Source organism: Eriocheir sinensis, chromosome 28 (genome assembly GCF_024679095.1).
Source record: "Eriocheir sinensis breed Jianghai 21 chromosome 28, ASM2467909v1, whole genome shotgun sequence".
NCBI lineage: Eukaryota > Metazoa > Arthropoda > Malacostraca > Decapoda > Varunidae > Eriocheir > Eriocheir sinensis.
The window spans coordinates 5,193,093-5,220,453 of record NC_066536.1 but is presented as its reverse complement, the minus strand read 5'-3'; the positions used below and the strand labels follow the sequence as shown (position 1 = coordinate 5,220,453).

Here is a 27,361-nt window from a genome sequence, read left to right as displayed (position 1 = left end):
TATTTAGTTTATGGCAAGTCCCTTTGTTTTTATTATTTGGTAGGCACTTGATGACATGCTTATTTCCCAAATATTTATGTAAACATTTTATACCTCTACTTTTAAATTTTATACTCGCATCTACTCATTTATTACATACTAAACATTTAACAGCAAATTATTATATGCTGGTTAGTAGGTGTAAATCAAATTATACTGGATGAAATGCATTTCAGTATTATTCTTATACATACTCTCATTAGATATTTTTTGTCAACCACAGGTGGTGACCAACAGAGACACACAAGAGACACTGCTCTGTGTGGCCTATGTGTTTGAGGTGTCCACATCAGAGCATGGGGCGCAACACCATATCTACCGCTTGGTCAAGGACTAACACCACGCCCCAGGGCAGCTCCTCCTCGCTTCCTGCCAGGAGCTGAGCTGGCTTTTTGTATAGCATCATGTTCTGCATTGGGAAGACATGCCTTGTGAGAAACAACAGCCTTGTAGCTCACCAGTCACAGTGCCGACCCAACCTGATCTGACCTCACCTCCACTTGCCCTTCCACACCAGTGACACCAGGAAGAGATGGTGGTTCCCACCAGCAGGTGGTGGGAGAGAGTTTGTTAATCACATAGTTGTACCGCAAAGTCTGACAGCTCACCCTCCTTCTGCTTGCATCCTCAAAGGTGCAGTTATCCACCACTGCGCCAGTTGCCAGCACAAGACACTCACAAAGTGCAAAAATGATACTCAAGGCTTGCAGGTGTCTTCATGTGACCCAGCAACATATGAGAGGCTTAATATTGGTCACTGATGCATCATGCAGAGTTCCTGTGGTCTGATATTCAGACTTGCGACTCTGAACGACCACTGTTGTTGTCCTGAGAGCAGCAGCGTGGATGTCGGTAGCAGTGGTGGTCAGGCATAATAACATGTACAGACAGGGAGGGCAGCTGGTGTGTGTGTGTGTGTGTGTGTGTGTGTGTGTGTGTGTGTGTGAGAGAAGTGGGTAGGTGTGGCCTGCCATGTGCCAAGTGATAGATGCTTGGAGGCAATGTTGTGCCACGCTACTGTTGCACCAGCCGGGTCGCCAACATGCAAATACCATGCAATGCCTGCTGTACTTAACCAAAAAATAAACACCAGCATTCTTAAACCACACGATGCATACAATGTGACTACCCAAATATGAACAAAGTGATTGAATATTTTTGTAATTTATACTTGAGAAAATTAAATCTGTTTGCAAGTCCATGGTGAGGCATCCTTATGACAGTGTCTTTCACATCTCTATCATTGTATTATATTATACACTGTTTCTCTCCACTTGTACAAACTATCATTGAGGGCTGTTTTGCCGGAATAAGCAGCTTCTAACGATCATTCTACACATATCGCTTCTTGTTTAATTTTCATTTTTTATTTTAATATTTTCTTTCTGTCCTCTGTAGTTTAGGTTTGTCAGTGTTTTAAGAACTGTTACTAGTGTAGCAGATGCAGGAGGGCCCCATGCTGCCTTATCAACCAGCGTGCGTCCCTCCTGCCTCACACATATACCGGTAGATTATTATAATTATTATTTCACTTTTTGCAAGTTGTTGATGTTGTTAGGGAATTTTTTGTGATCTCAGATGTTCTTATCCAAAGGCTTTAAAAGTCAGGAGGTGAAGTTATGAATGGTTATAGCTGTGTTCCACATCATTGTGTTGCTGTTTTAGTGCCAAGACAGACATGGGAAGTCATAAAGATACTTTTTCTACAGCACAGCATCACTTCTGTGTTGTGGCATTCATTTAATTTTTATACAAATAAGAAAAGACTGCCATATTAAATGATAATTTGTGCTAATTCATGCCAAGGCTTTCTCATCTTATACTAATTTCCAAAGTATTTCAATAGCACACAAAGTGCCTTCATTGTTTAGCCATTCTATTCCCTACTGTCTAAGGAGGGTTACAGCTGAAGCATTTGTGTTTTATAGTTTGATAGAGTGAATCAAAATGGATGATGGAGGCCCAAAGTGGTGGTTGCTGGCACAGGAGACACAAAACGCCACCACCAACTAACACAAGTCCTCAGAGTGGGATGGAAAGGCAGATTGAGAATCCCAGCAACTACCTCTCTTGTCCACCAACTCTAATGATATCCCTCAAGTCCTCCCTGGTCAGCACAAGACCCAGCACCCTCATGCCACCACTGGCTGTTGTCTTGTCTCACAGCTGCAGACTTTGTTGATGAGCTGTAAAGGTGCTGTTTCGTTTCATTTGTGACTCGTAGGTGTTTTTTTATTTGCTATGCAGCTTCAGAAATGTTACTGTGGGGTAATCGAATGGTGCAAATCTTTATCTGATATACTGCCTTTGATTTATCAAGCCATAATATCTCAAGGCCAATGCTGAAAAGTATTATAAATTGTGTGTAACCTGTATTCAGGAGCTGTGACTGTCCTTTGAGTGGTGGACTGAGACACTGTGGGTGAAGCGAAAGTGAGAGAAACAGGCTGAGGCACCGAATAAGATAAGAGGCTATAATATCAGAGGCTCCTTTTGTGGCATTTTGTGCTGTATTAAAGGCTCATGTATGGAAAACCCAGTATTATTAACAAAATGAATGGTTTAGAGCCTGACTTATTCCATCCTTACATCAAATTGAAGAGGTGTGCATGAGACTTCATATGAGGACATTGTTCATTTATCATTATCATCAGAAGCTATCTGTCAGAAAACATGCATTAGTTTAGGTGGGTTCTCTCAGTTCTGTAATGTGTTTATCAATCCTGTGCATGATAATTACCATCTGATCCGGCTGCTGACTGGCTTTGAGTTGAGCAGCTGTTGAAGTACAGGATGTGAGCCTCTTATTGCTGTGATAAAGGAACACAGGATAGTATCCACTCTGAGTGTAGGTTGCTGTTAATGTGTGCCACAAGGAGGTTATTGTATTTTAAATGCATTGCAGAATTTTATTATCCATAATCATCATACCAAGGATGCAAACAGACAAAAAAATATATATATATGCTAAGCATGTTATTAAAGTCATGCACATCTAATTTCTTCCCCTGCGGTGGAGGCAGCCTTCCCCGGGACAAAGGTGGAGTGTGGCTGCCTGCCTGTGGTGGCTGCGGACACACTTTAGGCCGGGACTTATCTGGATTGAGTCTGAGTCGCAGGGTTACTGACAATGTTGATATTGTAGATATAGAGCAAAATATGATATATTATAAAGAAACAATAGATGTTTTGAAAAATAGGCTGTATGTTGTGGAACATTGTTTTATGAATTTAGGTTATATGAAATAAGATCCCCATTAAGTATTTGAATTGGTATTTGATGACTCAGACTTAACACAGTTAAGTCTTGGTCTAAAACATGTCACTGAATCTGACTTTGTTGTCAAGTGTGTTTCTTAACCATTTCATGAGTTTTCAGAGTTATTGGCAGAAACTAAAGTTTACCAGCGTGGTAGACTGGATAAAGTACCATTTTGTACAGTTGTATAAAATAGACATTTTTACGTGATTTTTTTTTCCTTATCCAGATGTTTTCAATCACTAACCTGAGGTATCTGGAAAAAGTACAGATGATGTTTGCATATTTTCTCCTTATTTCAAAAGCCTAGATAAAACAACAGAAAAAAGGGTACAACTTGGAACATAAAATGTGCTGAGCCACAGGGATTTCCTTACATGAAAATCCATTTACAGTTACAAATGTTACCACTGTTTACTACCTTTGAAATTAGATCCACTATGTAATGTTACTAACAAAAATACATAGAAAATAACCATGAAGGCAGACAAGTAAGGACTTGAGGGACAAAAAAATCCACAAGATAAGACCTTGAAAGCATAAGTTATAGTTAGAAATTAACTTTAAATGAAATTGAACTGAGTACATGCCGTGGGCTGCTGAGTTCCCTTCGGTGCCCATACCATTAATTAACTCACCAAAGACCAACTGACCACTGGCAGGGTAATGGACAGCTCAAGGCAGAGAGCTGATCCAGTACTAGTGGGCTAAATAATTAGTGAAGGTTGAAAGAACTTCGAATTATTGTATACACCTAATGGGACTTTGGTCCAATATCTAGGTAGAAATTGTGAAAGAGCAATAGGCAGTAACACACACACACACACACACACACACACACACACACACACACACCGATCCGGTAGCTCAGTGGTTAAGCTCTAGCTTCACGGCCTGGCAGGTTCGAGCACCACACACTCAGACTGGAATTTTTTCCACTGACAAGAAGTGGTTACTGTCCCCCCTTGAGCAAGGGGGATGGGGTGTGTGGTGTGTGGAAGTCCCGGCAGTACCCAGAGGTCAACTAATGAGCCTTGCTCTAATCGGGAAGGTACTTGCTGACGATGACAGGCCGTGGGTGAATTACACACAGTCAGTCAGTCAGTGGAGGATTCGGCCCCTCCGTGGATAGATCGTATGTGCCTGTGTTCTTCGACGGGGGTCTTTTCCGTTTGGCGTACAGCGCTAAAAGTAATTTTAATATAGATTTATTTATTTTTTTTTCCGTAGAAGAAATAGACATTATTTTTTGGAGAAATTAACAGTTTTTGAGTTATTTGCCTTTAAAGTTATTTTCTTCCTATCTATTACTGAAGGAATTCAAACTTTAAAAAGTCGTAATATTCAGTATTCCGTTTGCAAACCTTCAGCAGTCATGGAAACGCTTTGAAAATCCAATTCAAGGACTTTTTTTTTACTCTTGAATCTGTGACCTATTTTGAGGCTGCGGCGGCTGTAAAAAAAATAAATAAAAACGTTCGTTTCTCCCATAAATAATTGTCATATTCGGATTCTACGGACAAAAATACATAAGAAAATCTATATTAAAATTAATTTTAGCGCTGTACGCCAAACGGAAAAGATCCAAAATGACGATTTGTCTTATATTTACTGGATCCGTACGCTGATTGCTCTTTAAATTATTACATTGAAAAGGCAAGGCAAATGCACTCTGTTCGCAACGGTACTTAGAACTGATCATTCAACAACATATTGTTAAACACTTCAAATAAGGAATATCTGCGCCTTATACATCGAGGCTCGTCCATTGCAATTCTGTTAACCAGATATCACAGTGATGATCAATGTATCTTACTCACCGCACACTGAAAAGCATTAAAAAGCATCACACTCACATGCCCATTGGCTACTTGGAGATCACCCAGTGGAGGGATGCTTATATTCTTCGCCAGTTTGTAAAGGTGTTTCAACCCGCGTGCAGTCACCACAGAGACGCAGGTTGCAGACGCAAGACGGTAAGGACATTCCCATTCCCCAAAGTGAGGGTGCAGAATTTTCCGCTAGGAGAGCAACGACAGCCAAAACCTGCGGCTCACCGAAAGGAATGTTCACGCTCCTACTACCGGAAGGGAATCACCCCCCCCCCCCCGACCCCGCTTGCCGTAGGGTCATAAAACAGGTGAATATATACATGTAACCACACTGTGCATGTAACCACCTAATGGGGTGGGGGGGGTGCTCCGCCTCCTTCGAACCCCTAGCTTGTGTTTCCACATATGTCCCATTAATATATTAGGATCTGGATCTGGATGAATGATGCGCAGGGCACCCGGCCGTAAACACGCATATTTGTGTCGGCAGTTGGGGGGACGGGGGAGCCGGGTGTGCAGGGGATCGAGGGAAGTGAATCAAGTGTAATTGTTAGTGTTGGTGTGTTGTGGTGACGAGTGTGTATTTGTTTTCTGAAGGAGTCTATTGTACCGCAGTCTAAAATCTGATGAGGCACGGGCATAGGAAGATTATTATTCATTCGCACAACAAATGAGGCCTCAAAGCACTCAAATGAAGAAGAAAAAACTAAAAATAGGGAGCGGGTAGAAAGGAAATAAATGCTTAGCTTTCTTAATGAAGAAACTATTGTTCTCCTTCTTTTATTATTCTTATTATGGGAGTGGCATCATGGCGGCCGTGCGAACACACCGAAGCCGGAAGTGTTGGCTCTAACACACGTCCAGCTGTGGACAGGTGTTTGTTTACGTGTGGTGCGTGCCGTGCCTCCCTGTGCAGTGCTGTGCCGTGCCGTGCCGCCGTGTGTGCTGGCCGCCGAGATGGGGGACGAGACATGGGCCAACATCCAGCGAGTCAAGAGCAACAGGGAGCGGTTCCGCGAGAAGATCAAGAAGCGGCGGGCGGAGCGCGAGACGCTGCTCAGCGCCGTGGTGGGCGGCGGCGGCAGCCCCGGCCCCGCCCTGGCCCCCGCCACGCCCCCGCCGCCCCCGGCCCCGCCAGGTGAGGCCTCCAACAGCAGGGATATGATTAAGTCATAATAGGCCCCTCTGAATATCCACTATGGTTAACGTGACCAGATCTACTGAAGCTGAAAGCGGGACATTTCACACACACACACACACACACACCGAGGAAGGGAAGATGCTTGAGAGACATAAAACAATACAGCTTCCCACAAAGAAATATAGAGGTTTGAAACACACCAAGTAATGATGAAGTATCGGCAAAGAGTGTGCAAAACTTTGAGGAAAAGTTGGACAGATACGGAGACGGGACCACACGAGCGTAAGCCCAGGCCCTGTAAAACTTCAACTAGGTAAATACACGCGCTCGTGCTTAACAGAGAGTGCACCTCACGCCAGTGATACAAATCTAATATTAATGTGAGTAGAGTCAGAGGCACAACGTCCCATACAAACTCTGTACCAGTATCAAGGTAAAGATATATCTACGCATAGCTATCTTTACCTTGACCTGTATGGAGTATAGATGGTACGAGTACAATTTGTGTAAAGTTACCAGTTAGTGAAACATTAAAGACTGTAAAAATGTATAATTATCAGTAGGTATTTCACGTTAAAGATGGGATATTTCAATACCGAATAATTGAAAGCGAGACAGATGTCATTAAAGTGGGACATTTTAGGGACACCTAAAAAAGCAGGACAAACTTTAAAAAAGCGGGACTCTGATCACTAGTTAGGTATGGTTTCTTTTTCCACAGTTTTCAGAGCAGAAGTTGGATCAGCACATATGTGAACCCCCCCAGCTGCATACTATTTTGAGATAAATTCATGAGGCAAAATTAATTTTTAATTTATGAAATACTGTGAGTTTTTAACCCCTAAAGGACGAGTGACTCATAAGCGGAAATACTGGTGGATTCTGTAAAGGGACGAGTGTCCTGCGTGCCGATGCCTCCGTTTTCTAAGATTTCCCTTGTTTCCTCGTGACCGCTATTGTTCTGCATCTGAAATAGTACACTAATTGACAACCTTAGACCTAAATACACGCATACATAGGCTTAGAAACTCAGTCACACGGCTAGTTGTGACTGATTTTTTTTTTTATATACAAGGAAATTAGAACATAAAGCAAAGTCCTTTACCTCATGTGCACACACAGAACTTAAGTGTTTATTTCTAATTGTTATTATTAGTTGTTTCACTATGATTTTCATTTGTGGTATTATAAGTATATCACATATGCTTTCAAGAATAATGTACTAGAAAAACTGGTGTTTTTTCGTTCTCCGGGGTCACCCCTTAGATTTTTTTGAGTCCTTAGGGGTAATCAAGTCCCTGGCCACTCACCACTTGCACATTTGATTTCTGCCTGCGATTATCATCTTGGCCCCTTACCTCAAGTCAACAGGTTATTATTTTAGTGGTGATTGGTTGCTATTCCTAAGGTTAACATTGGGTTTGAATGCCCTTGTGTTGAACTACAGTAGAAACTTAGCTTCTTTACCTTGAACATATATGTTAAAGAATACCGGTAGCAGTCTATATATACTTGAGACTTAGTTTCTTGCCTACAATATTTTAGTCAGTAATCATTGTCCACACCTTTTAAAGAGACAAAAAAACCAGGTAATTACAGGCCCATTAGTCTAACTCCTCGGGTTGTAGGTACTTGACTTGAGGACAAATAGAGAGACAACCAGGAGTACCTGAAAAGCCACTCATAAATTGGACTACACAATGGCTTCCAAACAAAAAATCCCTGCCTATCAATCTATTATAACCTTTTATAATCTTCACTTCACTGTTTATGACGAAACAAATCACTGGACGCTTGATTTCCAAGCTTTTGATAAAGTCCGATCATATAAAATTACTTTTAAAAAAAGCAAGTAGGTATTGACGGTCAGGTAAAAAAAATGATCGCGAAATGGTTGAGCACAGACAACAAAGAGTAGCTTGTTAAGGGACAGACCACAAGTCTGGACCATGGGGTCTGTGTGACTCATGAGTGTAACCATAAATGATATCTGCAGCAGCTGCCTCCAATGGAAATGAGGATTGGAACCTGGAGTGTGCCTTGCTTGAGTGCCTCAATGGGGCAGTACCTCCTGTACCTGCAGCTCACCTCACCCTTACTCTCGCCAATAAACTTGGCAGAAGCCTCGAGGCCAAGGACATTGATAATCTTCTGCAGAAGTTTGCTTATAAAGAACTCATAAGGTGAGTGAAGAACTCCTTTCTAATGCATGAGCCTTGAAAGAAACTTTAGCACTGCATTTAGGTAAGCATTAACTCCTAAAGTGCCAGGTCTGTGTATGTTTGGACACCAGTATTGTCAAACCAGGTGCCATATCTGTATATACAGATCTGTGTCCTCACAAAATTCTCTTGCCTGAAATCCTGTGGTTTTCCAACAAACAAGTTCATGGGATGAATAGGTAGTAAGTTGCCTGAAAGGTCAAAACGGGTTGTAAATATGGAAACAGTGCATGAGAATTCAGCCCCACACCTTAAAACACAATTACTTCATTCCTGCCTGAAAATGGTGAAAATTAGCACTTTCATGGTCACAAACATTTGTTATTCCCCCAAACAGATTGATTTATGCCCAAAATAAGCAAACAAACAATTGCTTGGTTCAGGAGGTGACAAGGTCTGCTATCCCCTTGTACACCCCCTTCCTCAATCCTTCCCTCATACACACTCCTCACAAATTCATTCTCCCCCATTCTCATCATGTGTCCAAACCATCTCAGCACACCACGCTTCACCCACTCGACCACTCCACAATCCACTCCTTTCACTGTTACACCCATACCAAACCTCTCATACATGCTTTCATTACTTTCTCCATTCCATCCTGAAACACCACATGCACCTCTTATATAACTCATTTCCAATGCACATACTCTCAATTCCTGTGCTTCATTTTGTGTCCACGTCTCTGATGCATACGACAGAGTTGGCAGAATAATACTGTTCTTTATTCCCTTCTTTACCTCCATGCTCACACTTCCTTTCACAAGTCTCCAATGCACCTACTACCTGTCTGCCCTTCACTGCTCTTTCCCTTACCTCACCTTCCATACTTCCATGCTTGCATAAAACTATCCCTAAATATTTAAACTCTGTCACCTCCACCATTGTCTCCTCCCCAGCCATATCCTACACTTCGTTGTACTCTCTACTCTAACTCTGTATGACTGCAAAATCAATGACCTGCTCTCTTGCCCTCTCAAATACCTTAACCTTACTTTTTCCAGCATTCACTCTCAGCTTTCTCCTCTTGCATACCCTGTCAAACTCATCCACTATCCTCTGCATCGTTCCCTCATTCTCTGCCAACAATACTGTAGCATCTGCTGACTCCTCTGTACTGTACCTCTCACTTTCAGCCTTGGATTCTCCCCCACTCTGGCTTTCATTTCTCTCATACAACTGTCCATGTACACATTAAAAAGCCATTATGACATCACCACACCCCTATCTCAATTTCACACCCACACTATCACCGAAACTCTCTCTCATCTTATAAAAGGATCGGATTCCCTCCAGCAAATGCCCTTCTACACCATATATCCTTAGAACATCCCATAAACCCTTCCTTTCAACACTGTCTGCCTTCTCTAGCTCCATGAAACCAGCAAACAGCTTCCTATCCTTCACCACCTATTTTTTAACTAACATTTTCACTACAAATATTTGGTCTGCACAACCTTTTCCTTTCCTAAAAACCCCTTGTTCATCGCCTACACTTTTCTAAGTTATTTTCTTCATCCTCATTTAAAACCCTTCCATACACTTTTCCTGCCACACTGAGTAGACTTGTTCCCCTGTAATTATTACAATCACCTCTGCTTCCTTTCCCTTTGTACAGTGGCACAACAATAGCCTTTTTCCAGTCCTCTGGCACCTCACCCTGTTCCCATGCTAGGTTACATATCCATAACATTCATTCCACAACTACACCTCCATACTTCAACATTTCTGCTGTTATGCCATCAGCTCCAGGGGCCTTTCTTACTCCTAACTTCTTCATTGCCTCCTCTATCTCACCTCTCTCCACCTTCCCCTCTGGCATGATATAATAGTGATTATTTTCTTTCTGAAGCACATTTTAGTTTTAGAACAGTTTCAATACAATTATTTGAGGTTTATGTGATCATGTTATTAATTGAATGCAAGAGTGGTAAATAGGTACTTCCTAAAAACTTTATTGTGAAGGTAAAAAGATATCCTTTCTGTGCAGCATTACCCAAGATGGAGGGGAGGGCCACACAACCATAACAGTCACAGCAGTGCAGCACAGCAGAGTGACGGCAGTCTTAGGTGCCGAACACAAAGAAAAAAAACACCACACCATCTCTTCCCAGCAAGGTAACCTCCTAGATATTTATTCTGTCTTGTGTGCTGAAAACCTGGGCAACATTTTATCAAGGATGTTTGGGATAGTTTGCTTCAAGTGATTACCAATAAAAAATATAAGTAGGATTATGTAATGCTCCTGTGAGATTAACATCTACATGGATGGAGTAATGAGGAAAATAACAAGATCAGTGTTAGAAAGAAGACTTGTAAGTAACAGAGGAGAGATGAAACTCAATTTAACATTTTTATTAGGTACCGTATGATGGGGGAATTGAGGACACGTGGGGCAATTGAAAACAAGGGGTAATTGAAAACAAACTACACTGAGTTTTTTATTTTTTTATTGCTAGGTTATATTAATGATGCTGAATATGAAGACCAACAATATACTGACATGTTTCAAAAACATTGGCGGAATTTTTTTTATTTTCTTAGATATGTGGAAGATTTTTTTTTTTTACCATTTCAGGTTATTGATTGCTAAGGTTCACTGCACACTAATTTTTTGAATTACAAGGCTGTGCTTTTAGTGAATGACTGCTGACTGTCTCTGACTTGCTGTGTGCATCCACCTACCAGGTGAGATGATTGGTTTTTGGATGGGTAACCAATTACTTGAGTGGGGTAATTGAAAACACCATAAGGGGTAATTGAGAACAGGAAGAAATTACCTTAGCTCAGAGTTTGGCTTCACTTGGAGACTTTGGAATGGCCTTTGGTGTCACCACATTGAGAAGATTTGTGAAATACTACCTGGACAGTGAACACACACACACACACACACACACTCTCTCTCTCTCTCTCTCTCTCTCTCTCTCCCCCCCCACGTTGCCATGTGAAATGGAAGGTTTACGGAGTTATTGACTTTCCCTCAAATCCCAAGCCATTCATAACACCATGCAGTCGTATTATGAATATACAGAAGCCCCCCGCCGTTCACGGGTATTTGGTTCCGTGAGATTCCCGTGATCCACGAATCCGCTATCGACGGGACTATAATCAAATAGGGAAAATAGGGTTTTGTTCTTCCATCTTGATCGAATAAAAAAAATGGACTTCTAAGGCATTTCTAAGCATTGTTATATAGTTTTACATACACATAAATCACATGTCATGGCTTCTTCACGCCTGAAGAAGACATGGAGGAACGCTTGGAGGCCATGATAAACTAAAAAAGGCTGTATAAACTCCACTGTAGAGCACTGCTGCCTTTACTCGCACGTGGTAAACAGACTGTCTTCTCTTCTTCTTTTTCTTGTAACCTGTTCTGCTTTTATTGCTTTTAGGTTGTTCACTTCTTTCTTCTATCACTTCCTGTTTGGTAAGTTTCAACAATTCTGTCTTTTTTCCCAATTTTTCACAAGGAAATTTTTCATACTTTTCACCATTTGATCTGATTCCTTTCTATTGCTGTTCAGACCTAACACTGTAGCTGTGGCCAAACCACTTGAAGGTCTGTCGCTTCACTTCTTCCACCACTCCACCACACTTCTTCCCTTCACCCCTGTGACACATTCCAAAATGCTCGTACACACTTTCATTACTCATTCCATCCATTCTACTCACACCACAAACACTCCTCAAATAACTCATTTCCACTGCCTGCACTCTAGACCTCTGACTTTCATTCCAGGCCCACATTTCACTTGCATATGTGAGGGTTGGTACTATTATTGTATTTCTCAAATCTCCCTTTACTTCCATGCTCACACAACTGCCATTCATTATTGGTATAGCCCACTTTTAATTTTTGTGGGCCCAAGTTGTACCAAATTAGAGATGGAGATTGGCTTGTCAAACGTTCTAATTCTTTGTACATAAAACATTTTATTTTTTGGCTATTGTATGTTGATGTAAATTCTGGTGAAAAAATATAAAAATAAATAATTTGGTTCCTTACTATTTTTCTTCACCTCAGAGGAGAGTCCTGCCGCAGAACACAGTGCTAACACCTCCGAGGAGCCACCCTCCAAAGTGCCACGCCAAGCCAAGGAGGTGAAGAATGACAAAGAGAAGAGAAAGGATAGGCAAGAGGATGATGTTATGGTATTATTATAATGTTATTTTGCTCTCTCTCTCTCTCTCTCTCTCTCTCTCTCTCTCTCTCTCTCTCTCTCTCTCTCTCTCTCTTTTTGTTATGTATAAATATCAAATCATATAGAAACTCCAAGGGCTTCCCACTGTTTCAGACTATTTATTATTTACTATCTTACAAGAGAGCTCTTTTACAAGTTTATGATCACTTTCTTCTTTCCAGAGCCTCCTTTCAGCCCAGAGTATTCGGGAACGTGAAACTAAAAAGGTTGGGGAAGAGATCATGGAGCTGCTAAGTAAACCCACTGCTAAGGAACAGAGCATTGCTCAGCGTTTTAGGTCCCAGGGAGGTAAGAGACGGGGAGTTCTTAATTTTTTTTATTATTAGTTGAGTGTACGTATAGCATGGTTTTGAAGTTAAAGTGCAGTAAAAGAATACAGCTGGAACAGAGGCTGCTGACTTAGCCTAATTGTTGACTTATGGGAGTGGTCTCCCCTCCCATCCCCTCACCTCCAAAGCCCACTTAGTATCATGTTAGTAACAGGAAACAGGTTTAATTTGTGCAAAGGGAGGGCCTTTTGGTAGGATACAGATGTGATGAAAGACTTAACAACTGCTCTCTCAACTTTTAAAGAAGTGAGCCCACTTTCTGACTCATTAGCTTTTCTTTTGATGTGCAACTATGTGTTGCAAGAGCTAACTGAGGACAGGGAGCCTGCTTCAGCAAGGGTTTCTTGCTGTGTCTTGTCATTCACAGCAATAGTCATCTCCACAACAGTGTGGTTGTGTCACTCATTGTCTGTGATATGACATGTTGCAGGGGCCAAGGTGCAGGAGTTCTGTCCTCATGGTACTAAGGAGGAATGTGAGCGAACTACAAAGAAGGGAGGACTGCAGTGTGGACGCCTACACTTCCGGAAAATCATTCAGAAGCACACAGATGAGTCGCTCGGGGACTGTTCCTTTCTCAACACCTGCTTCCATATGGACACCTGCAGGTCAGCCTCCTCAATTTTTCACATGGTGTGTGTTTTACTCCAGTCAGTGAAAAAGAAAGACATTTCATGTACTTCTTATTTATTTCAGATACGTCCACTATGAAGTTGATTACACAGGAGTGAGTGAACAGCAGCAACAGCAGCAACAACAGCAGCAGCAACAACAAGAACAACCATTCTCTCTGATGGCACCCTTGGAGCGTCCACGGCAGGAAGAACGAACCATCCTCTTTCCCCCACAGTGGATCCAGTGTGACCTTAGGTTTCTCGACATGTCCATACTAGGTCCTGTGATGAGATTGTTGCCTGCTGTTTGGCTTTAAAGTTAAATTAGGAAGATATTTTTAACTGCTGGGTTACTCACTTATCTGTATATATAGGTGTGCATATGTTATTACATTTACATATTCATATGTCCCATTTCTTAAGAAAGCAAAGTAGAATGAAAGCTTTTGAAATTGCAAAAATGTTTTTAGCCATAGAAGAATATGACATAATCTCATCCAAGCATAGGCTATAATCACAACACCTCACCACCTCCTAATGACCCTCATACCATCAAAGGTTTGAGTCAAATACTATTTCTCAGAGTCTTAAAGAAGTACAAACCTCTGTCACTCAACCTATATTTAATTTCATACCTGCTTCACAGACCACCCTCAGGGGGTTTGGCAACAGTATAGGTCTCCCCACAATATGCCTTCCTCCCTCCCTCAGTTTTGAAAAATATTCAATAACCACTTGAATTCGTTTATACACTTTCTGAACACCACTCCCATCCCACTTCCACCCTCTCCTTCCTTTATATCTTCTCTTCATACACATACATTTCACTGGACAGTGTCCAGTTGACTTCATATTTGTTATTTGTACATTTTTATTCTGCTTTTTAAAAAGGCTGGTTTTACTTCTCACCTTGACCACTGGAAATGGGGTGACATGATAATGATGAATTGTTCTGAGTGATATGAAAATAATTTTCTTGATGTTTTGAAATTCATTCTTCATTAGGGGTTGGTTATACAGTTGGCACTTGCTATGTATATTTTTTGTACGTAGGTTTACTAATTCACGATATAGATAAAAAAATCAAATAGGGCTCATGGTGAAACTGATTCCACCAGCTGCCACAGGCTTCTCGTCAGTTCACTGACTCAGTGGTATGGTCAAAAATCTCAAAATGGTGCCACTTTGAACATAGAAATGTAGATAAACTGCAGAGGGGCATCTGGTGATGACTTTGTAGTCTGTAGAGCCTTTTTTTAATTTGCATTGCTCCTTTGTCAACCTCCATGGTGTAGTGGTTAACATGCCTAGCAACAAATCTGCAGGCCCAGGTTTGATCTCTGATCTCTGTCCAAGGGTACACTGCATTCAAGCTAGAAATCAAGCAAACAGTATACTGGGATTCATTTCAAAGAGCATAAGTAACAGAAGTGCCAAAGTCATCCTCAAGTTATATTTAGCATTAGTTAGACCTTATCTTGATTATGCAGTTCAGTACTGGTCACCTTACTATTGAATGGATACCAAAATGTTGGAATGGGTACAGGGAAGGATGACTACAATGATTCACAGTTTAAGAGACTTGCCATATGAGGAAAGACTGTAACAATTAAACTTGCATTCTCTAGAAAGGCGAAGGGTGTGAGGAGACGTGATCAAGGTTTATAAATGAATGAAGGGCTTTAATGAGGAGGATATTAATAAGGTTCTGATGGTAAAAGAACTGGGTAGGACATGTAGTAATGGGTTTAAACTGGATAAGTTCAGAGTCATCAAGGACATAAGCAAAAATTGGTTTACCAACAGAGTGTTCGATGAGTGGAACAGGCTTGGCAATCATGTTACGAGTGCCAACACAATAGTCACATTCAAAAATAGATTAGATAAATTCATGGATAATGATGTTAGATGGGGTCAGATTCACAGGAGCTGCCTTGTACAGGCCTACCAGCCTTTTGCAGACTCCTTATGTTCTTAATTCTGGTTTTAGTAGTAGTAGTATTCCACTGAGAGACTGAGCAACTGGTCAACTACAGCATAAAAGAACAGCACTGAGACAGGGCCAAACCTTTTTTTTTGTTGTTGCATTGAAACCCATAACCATGATGCAATGGTGTTTTGCATTGCTTGGTAATTATAATCATAAAATTAATGTTTACAGGTCTACAGTCATTCTGTAAATGGAATATTTAGATGGGCAAGGTCTGGCTGTTTGTTACAGCATTTTTCTAATTACCAACAGGAAAATTTGCAGTGATCATGGCTGACCCACCATGGGACATTCATATGGAGCTACCCTACGGCACCATGTCTGACGATGAAATGAGGCAACTTAACATCCCTATCATGCAGGATGAGGGACTCATCTTTCTCTGGGTGACTGGCAGGTTAGTCCATCAGATTCACTGGTGTGTATTCCTAGCAAAGGGGAGGCAATCATTGATATGCTGATGCAGTCAGTCAGCAGCCATGATATCCAACCCCTCAGCTAATCAGGGGCTAGGAGGAACTCACTCACCTTCAGTTTGATTGAACCAGTGAGTGGCTGCACTGCTCATGCTATAAGCCAATGAGGGGCAAAGAAGGACTCCGTCGCTGAGAAGATGACTCAGCCAATCAGCAGCCAAAATGGTTATGCACTTGGTTGATCACTGGCTGGGAGGGAATCAGTCTCTTGTCTGCTGCACCATTATTGGCATCACTCCACAGTTTTTTTGTTTTATCAACTTATCTCTCTCATAAGGAGTTTTTTTTATTATGTCCCTAATTAGTGTTAAATATAAAAGATAATCATGTTTTATGGAAAATGTGTCCTAAATTCAGGTCTTAGTTATAATAAAATTTTAATAAAATCATGTTATACAGAGAGTCCACCTTATCCTTATAAGTTGAACTCATATTTGACCTCAAAAATTTTAACATGTATGTGATATGTTTAGATAATTCTTGACAAACATCTGTGACCCTTGCAGGTGGTGGTGACATATGGTGTGTTTCAGGGCAATGGAGCTGGGACGTGAGTGCCTCAAGTTGTGGGGTTACGAGCGTGTAGATGAAATCATCTGGGTCAAGACCAACCAGCTGCAGAGGATCATTCGTACTGGCAGAACAGGACACTGGCTGAACCATGGCAAGGAGCATTGTCTGGTAAGGTCTGCATGTTAATTTTGGTCTCATTATTCATAATTTTTATTTTATTTTTGTAATTAGGAAAATATTTACTCTAGGGAATTGCATAAAAGAAGCACTTAGTATTGTAATGTAAAACCTTGTCACTCAACATGTGATGAATCTCTCTCCAGTAAATATATCAATGAATTCAAGTAAATGAGTTATTCTCACAAAAACGGTCCTATGTGGAGGTAGGAATCATTATGGGTAGAAAAGCACGGGTGTAAACTAGACTTGCGTGTCGAGATTAGGAACACTGATACACATTGCCTAAATTCTAGGAAGATTTAGTAAGAGATGAAGTTTCCAATTTAGATTTTGAGTTAAGGATAGACTGAGAATGTTTAGTGTAGATGGGGAACAGATGAGTGCTAACTGTACTTAATCTCCCTTTCCATGCTCTTATACTTCACAGAAGTTGGGGGCATATGCTAAGTTGCATGTGGTTTCAGTGTTGATCTCAATCTCATGAACCCTTTAGCCTGTGGTGACTGACAACCCATTACCTTGGGACACAGGGCAAATGTGACATCTGGGTTAACACAGTTTACTTTCCCAGGTACCCATTTATTGAACAGCATGAAAGGGTGTACTGTCTACTCTACAGGGCTGGGATTGAACCTAGGCACGTAACTTCATAGCTAGGTGTGCTAACCACAATACCCCCCCTACTTGTTTAATTTAGTCACCTCCGCTATCTGTTCTCTCACCCACTGCTACTGAATGCAGGTGTACTTTGGTTCAACTATATTACTTATAATTTAGTAGATGCACTAGACCATGCCACTAATCACAAACTGTGGGAAAGAAATTGAGTGAAATTTTGAAATATAGTGTTGCTACTTTTACATAATTGTGAAAACTATTCAGACACTTGTCACTGCTACATGGTTTAAAGCAGGGGTGTGGAGTTGGATATAAAAAAAATTCTGACTCCAACTCCAGGAAATTTTAAGTTTGCAACTCCGACTTGACCCCCTTCCCCCTCCCCCATTTCTGCAGTACTGTGGTAGGCAAATCAAACCACACCCAGCAACACTATACATCATATTACACCACACCTAGCCATGCCACTCCACACATCACACTGAACACACCACACCATGCAGCCACACATCACACCCAGCCACACTACACTACACATCACACCCCACACATCACCTCCAGCTACCTCACAACACACATCACATCCAGCCACAGTACACCACACATCTTATAAAGCCACACCACACTACACATCACACCACACCCAGGCACACCATATCACACATCACAAACAGCCACACCACCACCACACATCACACCAAACAATACTACACCACACATCACACCCAACCACTTCACACCAAACATAACACCCAGTCACTCCATACCTCACACCATATCCAACCACATCACATCTCACACTCAGTTGCACCATACCTCATACCACACCCAACTACACCACATGATAAATCACATTAGGGATGTACCGATGTATCGGTATCAGTATCAGTGGTATTGGCACAGTTTAAGAGTATCGGTATCAGTTGATTTTCTACCGATACTTGAAGGAGTTTTGTACGTCACATGTCACTAGTTGCAAATAATTTTGTTCAACAGAAATTGGATTTTCTAAATTGTTGAAAAAATATTAGAAAAGTGTAATTATCCAGTATCATGGTACTACGTAGTTTGGAATTTCCCGTGATTTAATTTTCATCACTTTAAACGATAAGATTCATATTACTTTGAATACAAATATATAATACTAGGTATACAGTATAGCCTTTGGTACCGCGTACGCGTACAATACAGGTTTAGTAGCTTCGGCGCAGGATTGGCGGAACCCCCTCATTTGCCTGCCTCAGTCAGTCAGATGGTTGCCCCACAACAAGGCACGCTGCCAGGGCTGCCTAAATGTATGGCAATTAAGGTAAAACTAACCTTGCTGAGTCAACTAGACCTCACGAGGCGCCTCCTCCCTCGCCCCTTGTTGAAACTCATGGGGGTGGGTGTTAACACTTAGGTTAACCATGCACTGCTGCCTCGCCGTGCTGTATAGGGTTAAGCGCTTCCGTGGTGCAGTGGTCAGCATGTCTGGCTATGGATCTATGGACACCTTTTTTCAGGCCACCACTGGTTACCTCTTTTTTTCTTCCCTTCTGCGGTGGAAAAACGAGTAGTATTTATTTTTTCTTAACATTTGATATTGCCTTTTAGCTGCTGGAATTGTTGTATAAAAAAATTAATGCACAGGTATCGGTATCGGTCAAATATTGGGGTATCGGTATCGGTCAAAATTTTGGTATCGGTCGGTACATCCCTAAATCACATCCAGCCACATCACACCCAGGCACACCATCTCACACAGCAAACCTAGCCACACCACTCCACACCAGACATTACACCCAGCCACACACAATATTTTTTTTTTTTTTTTTACGTCGCGGCCTATAGCGCTGGTAGGCTTTTTCCCGGTGGGGCCTGATGGTCGGCCCAAGGCTTCTTCCCGGTGGGTCCTGATGGTCGGCCCAGCCCGTTCTGGCGCAGGCGAGTGTTTATAGTGGCGCCATCTTGCATTGGCTCATGCTGCCCTCCCGGAGCTCATCTTTAATCCTAGAATCTAGAGTCCGGGTTGATAGGTGGTCTTCTGGACAGCATGTGGGTAGTTTTAAGCCACTCGGCGGCGGCTGAAAAATCCCAGCTTGGTGGCACCGGGCGGGGATTGAACTCGCGTCCTCCTGAACGCGGTGGTGTTACTCTGTCGATTCAGCCACCGCCTCCGTGCTCTAGTGATCAGCATGCCTGGATAATACTCTGTGAGGCTAGGTTCGAATCCTGGCCCAGGCAGTTGGTGTGCAGCTCACCGAGCTGTTCATCCTCCCTTTCAGGCTGGTCGATAAATGGATACCTGGGGAAACCTGTGAAAAGTAAACTGTGGCAATCCCGGATTTCACGAAACGCCATATGACCCTGCAGTTGCGGTGCCAAGAACAGAATGCCCCAATAATCATCATCCTGGATTTCACATTGGCCCATGTCCCGGGGTAACTGGTTCTTATCTACCACAGGCTCAAAGGGCCAATGGACAGAGATGAGCACCGCAGCCACGCACAGCTATAGCGTATGCACCCACCTTTACCTTATACCACACTACATAATACACCATACTTCACACCACACCCAGCCACACCATATCATACATCACACCCACCCACACTACACATCACAGCAACACCACAAAACAGTACACCACACCACATATCACACCCAATCACACCATACCTCACACAAAACCTGATCATACCACACCACACCCCACACCACATCGCACATCACACCCAGCCACACGACACTACACACCTCACTCCACACCCAGTCACTCCATACCTCACACACACCATACCACACTTTTTTTTTTTTTTGGTATTTCGTTGGGGATATACCCCAATGGAGGAAGGCAGAGCATGCCGCGCAACCCCCCAGACGGCTGGTAGAGAGATACCCAATTCTTTCAAGGAGGAGGCCCAACAACAGGGCTGAGGGTGCCGGAAAGAGCCCACCTTTCCACCCCCATGGTAACTGATAGGTCTCGAACCCATGTGCTACAGGCACCCCGCCGAAGCGCAAGGCCGAGACTCTACCACGGGAACCCCGTTCAAAATTGCTCTTGAAGTGGCATAAGTTATCAGTTATATTAAATTAACTGCATAGAAACAGACAACTTGAACCAAACTAGCCACGTGATTTTTCTTGCTAACGTAAATAAAAGGCTGAGGAACTGACGAGTGCAGAGTGACCGGTAGTCAAGCCTCATCCGTTCGTTTCCTGTACAGTACAAGTTAACAACATGTATCAACAGGACCTAAACAAGTGTCTATCCTTCAGATAATACTTCAAACCTTTTGCTTTACTCTAGACTACTTTTTAATTGCTTATTTAAATTGGTTTACATATAAATATGAGGAATAAACAAAAAAATAAACGGAGTTTTTTTTTTAAACCTGGGTTTTTTCCAACCCTGCATCAGACCCAGCTACATCACACCTTACACCAGTGGTTCTTAAAGTTTTTCAGCCCCAGTACCCCAAAGCTCAACTCCCAAGTCAACCTGATACCCCCTCTCCAATATTAGCCTACTACTCCCAACTTTTAATTTCCTGTAAAAAAGAGAAAACAGGACGGCTATGAACAAACAGCTGAATTCTATGGACTTATTTTTATTTTCATATTTTCCAGTATGCCTTTTTGAATACCCCAAGAACCAGTTTTGATACCCCCTGGGGGTATAGAGGCACTACTTAAAGAACACCTGCCTTACACCATACCCAACAACACACCACCCATCAGACCCAGCTACACCCACACAACACTGCACTACATTAACCCCTTCACTCCGGCGATGCTGACGTAGGCATCCAACGGCGTCACCGTATGGAAAGGGTTAGTCCTCTTCTAAACCTCTTAAGAGGAAATGGAAGAGGATTAAGAGGAATTTAGAGGAGGATTGAGAGGTTTAGAAGAGGATTAATCCTCTTCCATTTCCTCTTGACCCTTTCCATACTGTGACGCCGACATCTGCGTCACGGATGGAAAGGGTTAACTACACTCGGTCAGTTCACATTACGACCACAGATTCAGCCAGGCTTTTTTTTGTTAAGCATGAATAGGACATCCAGATATCATAAAGGACAAGTTGTCCTTAAGAGGAGAAAACTGGCAACCCTATGCTAAGCTTTGAGCAGCCTAGCACAGATTCAGTGCTGAAACGAGAGTGGAGATACATTCATGTATGTTATAGGAATCGCTCGCCCAGTATGGCACGTGTCATTGGGTACGTCTTCTATGACATCATCTAGTAATTTATCTCATAATTTACAGACTATCAATCCACATTAACACAAAAAACATCAATTTTTTTTTTTTTAACATCTCCCCACAAGAGCTCGCACAAAAACTTGCCTCTCCCACAAATTTGTGGAAACTTCCCATAAAGTGGCAACACTTCTTGCAGTGCAGCCAAGGACTTTATATCAAGAATTGATTATGTAAAGGAGTCATAGTTGGTGATAGTTTTACTGACTGACTCCGGCCAAAAGTAGTCGACTCCAACTCAACAGCCCTGGTTTAAAGTTCAAGACATGACTACTTTTCTGATGATTTTATCTTTCAGGTTGTTTAACAAAATGTTGAAAAAAGATTGAATGTATTGGTATAAACAGTGTATGACTGCATTAAATTGTACCATTTTCACCACATTGTACAATACATTTCCATATACAGTCATACAGGTAACTCGATTTACGCGTTTGGTTTACGCGTTTTTTAAATAACGTTGGGTCCAAAATCCAAATAAATGTCTAATTTACACGTTTTTTCACGTATACGCGATATTTTATGGAGTGGTCACCAGATGTCTCATACAACTGGACTCACACGGAGCCGCGGCCACACAGCTGAGCTCAGTTCTTCCCACACGCCACTTTAACAACAATACAGTACCCGCGCTGCCACGCTACTCAACAATGGGGGTGGGCAGGTACCGGTACTAATGGTACCAGCTATACTGTACAGTACCGGTACCATTACTAGCCAGTTGCTCATGGTGTCCCTCATTTCTTCCTCACACGAGTGAGGCTGAGTGGATATCTCGGTGATATTGATATTCTCTCTCTCTCTCTCTCCACTGGGGTTTAGCAGCCGCAGTTTCCCTATTCTCAAGGCACAGGAACTACGTTCGATCACCACTGTGAAGCTATCCCGACGTATTGTCCAAAATGGAGGGTGAACGGGAATCAGTCACGTCCAGGAGGGCATACAAGCTGCCGAGGCTCGCCCCGTTCCTGTTTTCTTCTTTGCAGCACCATCCCTTTTAACTATCTTCCTGGGGGACATTGTTACAACACAAAGAATGTACACTGCAGTACTGAAAACATGACACGAGCGCACAGATGCTATTTCTACGAGTTTACAACGTAGACTGAAACTGGAGCCATCATCTGGCGGTCAAAAATTACCCAAGACCGAGCAAGAATTTTCCTGAATCTTGCTAAATTCTTGCGTTTCTTATTCTGGCGTGTCAGATTTTCAAGAATTTCCCCCAATTCTTAGGAAGAATCGGGCGTCCTGCGCAAGCTGCAGCGGGGCTGGGTACGGCAACTGTCTTGCTGGCCGCACCTCCATAGACCATAGGCCTATAGTGATGACCATTTCCTAAGCTTCCTATGGGTAACCCTACCAGGTGGGGGTGGATATAGAGTTTACGAGCTTACTGTTATTGTTACTGCTGCACCACAGACCATTTGAAAGCACCATTGTACGATAAGTAAGAACTTCCTGGTATGAAAACATCGCTATCGTTAGAAACAAGAAAGTGAAATGATGCCATTTGTCAATATGTTGTAGAGAAAAAGGACGTTTTAAGAAACTGTCGCATGGAATGACACTAAGCAGCTAATGAAATATTCCTAATGAACTGTGGATCTCATAACTGTGACTAAATTAATGCGTGTTGTCCTTGATGAGTGACAAAACGAGATATAGTGTTGGTTCATCCAATCATATGGACAAGAAAGAGCGCTCTGGCGGATTACGGGAGGGAGGTGAAAAACAGTCTCAAGAATGGCTGATTGTTTAAGAAGGCCATAAATTGCCAGAGGAGTCCTCAGGGTTGTTGTAAACTTGCCACCCTTTCCTTAAAATACAGAACGCCATTTGTTCCGTATTTGCCAGTCTGAATGGTTAAGCAGATAAAATTCAGTATTTTAAAACTGGAGTGACTGCATTTTTGGGTGAACTACAAAACCAGTCCATAAAACTGTTTGTCAAGGGTTGTCCTGAAATACATGTAAAATACGCGTCGTAACGTCTCTTCCCCCTTCCTCTTGTCTTCACCAGCAGTGGGCAGCGGCTGTCATTCATGGCAGGCTAGATAAATTTTAGGGTTGCCATTCGTTCTTTAAAATATGGGTTCGCTCTGTATTGGAGAATGGGATTTTGCATTCTTTATTTTTTTAGATCAAGGTGACAGCTCTAACTAACTCTATTCCCATTGTTTTCTGCTTTGAGCTCTCTCGTCTTGCAGCGAACAAAGGGAACCCACGCTCACGTCTTCAACTTGTACAAAGAGATACGCCAGTCCTTGTCAAAAGACCGACTTGGTCAGCTAGGCTGATGTCAGCCGATAGTCGGTAAATTGGCATCCTCCCCTCCCCTTCATGAGCCGTAACCCAGCAAGGGTTTGTTGTCCCCCCTGGGAGGGACATACGTGCTTGACCCTGACAGCCTCCATATAGCCTGTGTCCCTATCCGGGGGGGTGGCAGAAAAAAAAAAAAAAAAATGACAAGCACGATGCTCATATACCAAGTCACCGCTTGTAAACCAAGGCATTTTTGTGGAATTTTTGTTCGTAAACTAAGGCACTCGTAAACCGAGGTTTGACCGTATTAATACATGTGAAAATTGTTTTAGTAAAGAAATAAGATCCTTCAGATATGTCAATAAACACTGTCTTACTTCATTAGGTGGGTATGAAGGGCAATCCCAAGATAAATCGCGGCTTAGATGGTGATGTGATTGTGGCTGAGGTACGTGCCACCAGCCACAAACCTGATGAGATCTATGGCATCATTGAGCGTCTCTCCCCTGGTACACGCAAGCTGGAGCTCTTTGGCCGTCCTCACAACGTGCAGCCCAACTGGTAAGTATGGGTCTTATAGCCCTATTTCCTTGCATAATGAAGCACAGTAATGCTGAGAAATTCTCTAGTTATGATTCTTTATACACGAAACAAATGAAACTAAATGGTGCAAAAAATAAACTTGTGATATTATAATTTTCAAATCTGTGAGTTGGCAAAATTGCAGGTTCTTTGCTATACTGTTCATACTTACTTGCTGACTAATCATTTACGTAATGAGGGTTTTTATATATGATAAAAATTGCTTCATTATGTACAAATATATACAAATGATGTTATATGAACATGTCTAATATTTTGGTGGTAATAGGCATCAAAATGCACAGCTTCGAACAGGCTAATTGGTTTTCTGAAGACTGTGTAGGAGGCAGTGTTCATTTAACTTACCTACAACGAGAACGTTAGAGAACAGAAGTTGGTCATTGGTTTCCTCTACTGTGAACTGGATTTTTGGGTACACTTAGAACAGTTTTTCTTTCAATCCCACCATGTCAGTTTTTATTATCAGTGATGGCCAGCACATCATCAATGTACTTGAACATCGTTGTTGCTCTCATTAGCAGCTGCGAGTCGTGTTCACTCTCCTAGACTTCCATGAACAGGGAAGCCATCACTTCACTAGATGGGAACCCAATTGCGATGTTGGCGGCATTCTTTGTTGTTGAAAAAGAACGAGTTGAACCCCCACACAGGTAGATTATATGAAACTAGTGGCAAGGCGTGTAGGGTTCAGCTCATTCGCTTTCAATAATAAAGAATGCTGCCAACTTGGTGATGGGGTCCCCATCTAGTGCAGTGATGAATGGCTTCCCTGTTCATGGAAGTCCAGGAGAATGAATACTACTCGTGGCTGCTAACGAGGGCAGCAACGTTGTTCAGGTACATTGATGATGTGCTAGTCATCACTGACAATCAAACTGACATGGTGAGATTAAAAGAAAAATTAAACCAAGCGCACCCAAAATCCAGTTCACAGTAGAGACCAATGGCCAGCTTCTGTTCCCTGACTTTCTCATTGTAAGTTCAGGGAACGCTGCCCTCTACAAAGTGTACAGAAAACTAATTGATAAGGATTTATGGAGACTACAAGGAGGCCAGATGACTTACACATGGCAGGTTCTGAAGATGGGTTATTCATCAGATTCCCTCCTGTCCTAACCTTCCTGTAAAGGTTTCAATTGTTTTACCCTTATTTATAAATCTGCCCAGCTTATTCCACTCATCCACCACCACCCACTTCATGAACCAGATCTTGTCTATTTCCTTTCTGAACATAAAATTTATTCAACTTATACCTGTTATTGTGTTTTCACCTTAGCTTTTAATACAAGTTCTTCATTGTAAACACCCTTATTATTCTCATTGAACAAGGCTGATAGATTCACCACCTCACTGCCCATGACACGTGAACCAAAATGTGTAGTGATCATGTTTTTTCTACAGGCTCTTTGAATATGTATTGATGAGTTTTTGAGTGAAGAAATTTGCCACATGGAAGACACATTCTTTGTAGCCTCCTAACTACAGTACCTAATAACATTATCTTGTCTGCCCACAACTCCACAATGGCCCAGAACAATTGGGTCCTTAAAGCTAGGGTTTACTGCATATTATTTTTATCAATTACAAGTGAGGAAGTTATTTTTGAAGAAACATAATAATCATACACTGCCTCTTACCTCTTGTGGTAGCTGTAGTATATTTTTTTTGCAGGTCACTGACATTGTATTTTTTCCACCAGGGTGACCCTTGGCAATCAGTTGGAAGGTGTCAATCTGCTAGAAGAAGACCTTGTTAAGGCCTTCAAGGAAAGTTATCCTAATGGTATCTGCCGCAAGCCTTCCCCTTAGGGATCAAAGACTGTTTAGTTCTCTACTGTATTGAAGAAGATAATAGCAAAGATAATTTGCTGCTAGGGTTAAGACCATGGAACAGTATAAATTTTATGTACAAAGTTTTGGGACTCAGCAACAGGTTCTGCTTTAAAATTCATGAAAAAAAATCATGGAATCAATGTAATACTAATGTTTGTACAAATTAAAATCATTTGTTGTACTACTATATTGGTGGGAACTGAACCAGATGGACCCATTTGGGTGGCAGTGAGTTTTAACATTTGTCCATTTTAAAATGATATAAAGGGATACTTTATCATAGCTGAAATGACTGTATTTTTACTATAAATAAAACAGATGAACTAAAATAAATACTGCTATGACATTTCTCATAATAAATATTAATCTTTGTCAGAACTTTCAAATCATATCCTTACAAACTATTAGCCCAGGTTGAAAGAAATGAGCTATGGAAGGAATATGTAAACTACCTACTCTTAGGGGCATAAAGATACCCAAAACCGAGTCTTCTACCTCTTAAATTCCGCCTCTTTCTATCTTCTATCAATATTTTCACGCTGACTGCACTTCTGAACTTGCTAACTGAATGCCTCGCCGCACACGACTTTCTACTCAAGCTCATCCCTTTACTGTCCAAATCCCTTACGCACGAGTTATCCAGCATCTTCACTCTTTCATCCCTCACGCAGGTAAACTCTGGAACAATTTCCCTTCGTCAAGAGGAGGGTATCAGGACACCTCCTCCTGAAATTAACCTATCGTTTGGCCACTCCTCTGAGCTTTTTATAGGAGCAGCAAATAGCAGGCTTTTTTTCATTATTGTTCCTTTTTTTTTTGCCCCTGAGCTGTCTCCTCTGCTGTAAAAAAAAAAAAAAAAAAAAAAAAAAGTCACACTGGTGCTGTGGGGTCGTGGGAGTGGTGGATGCATGCAGTTATCAAGTTCAGAAGAGCAGTTAGCACAAAAATATTAATATAAAACAATGAGAGGCAACACTGGCAGAATTTGAGAAG

At 41.9% G+C, this 27,361-nt stretch overlaps 2 protein-coding genes across 4 annotated transcripts in view; both read left to right on the top strand.

Annotated features, from left to right (window-relative positions):
• LOC127004408 (transcriptional enhancer factor TEF-1-like) overlaps nucleotides 1–3,508 on the top strand; it is a 136,858-nt gene extending 133,350 nt beyond the window's left edge. For both annotated transcript variants that reach the window (XM_050872068.1, XM_050872069.1), the window contains one exon: nucleotides 263–3,508. In XM_050872068.1, the coding sequence (XP_050728025.1) occupies nucleotides 263–376 (114 nt within the window). In that variant the 3' untranslated portion in view covers nucleotides 377–3,508. The remainder of the gene's footprint in view (nucleotides 1–262) is intronic.
• Nucleotides 3,509–5,678: 2,170 nt separating this feature from the next.
• Nucleotides 5,679–26,740, top strand: LOC127004405 (N6-adenosine-methyltransferase subunit METTL3-like). Of its 2 annotated transcripts, none has more exons than XM_050872064.1 (11): nucleotides 5,679–6,268; nucleotides 8,271–8,454; nucleotides 10,484–10,611; nucleotides 12,521–12,648; nucleotides 12,860–12,986; nucleotides 13,458–13,635; nucleotides 13,724–13,920; nucleotides 15,884–16,028; nucleotides 16,641–16,788; nucleotides 24,319–24,494; nucleotides 26,236–26,740. In XM_050872064.1, exons 1-11 carry the CDS (start codon nucleotides 5,869–5,871, stop codon nucleotides 26,342–26,344), a joined length of 1,920 nt encoding a protein of 639 aa, XP_050728021.1. In that variant the 5' UTR covers nucleotides 5,679–5,868; the 3' UTR covers nucleotides 26,345–26,740. The 2 variants fall into 2 exon arrangements, with proteins under 2 accessions (XP_050728021.1, XP_050728020.1); XM_050872063.1 differs by having other exon boundaries at nucleotides 5,680–6,268; nucleotides 8,268–8,454.
• Nucleotides 26,741–27,361: the final 621 nt, after the last annotated feature.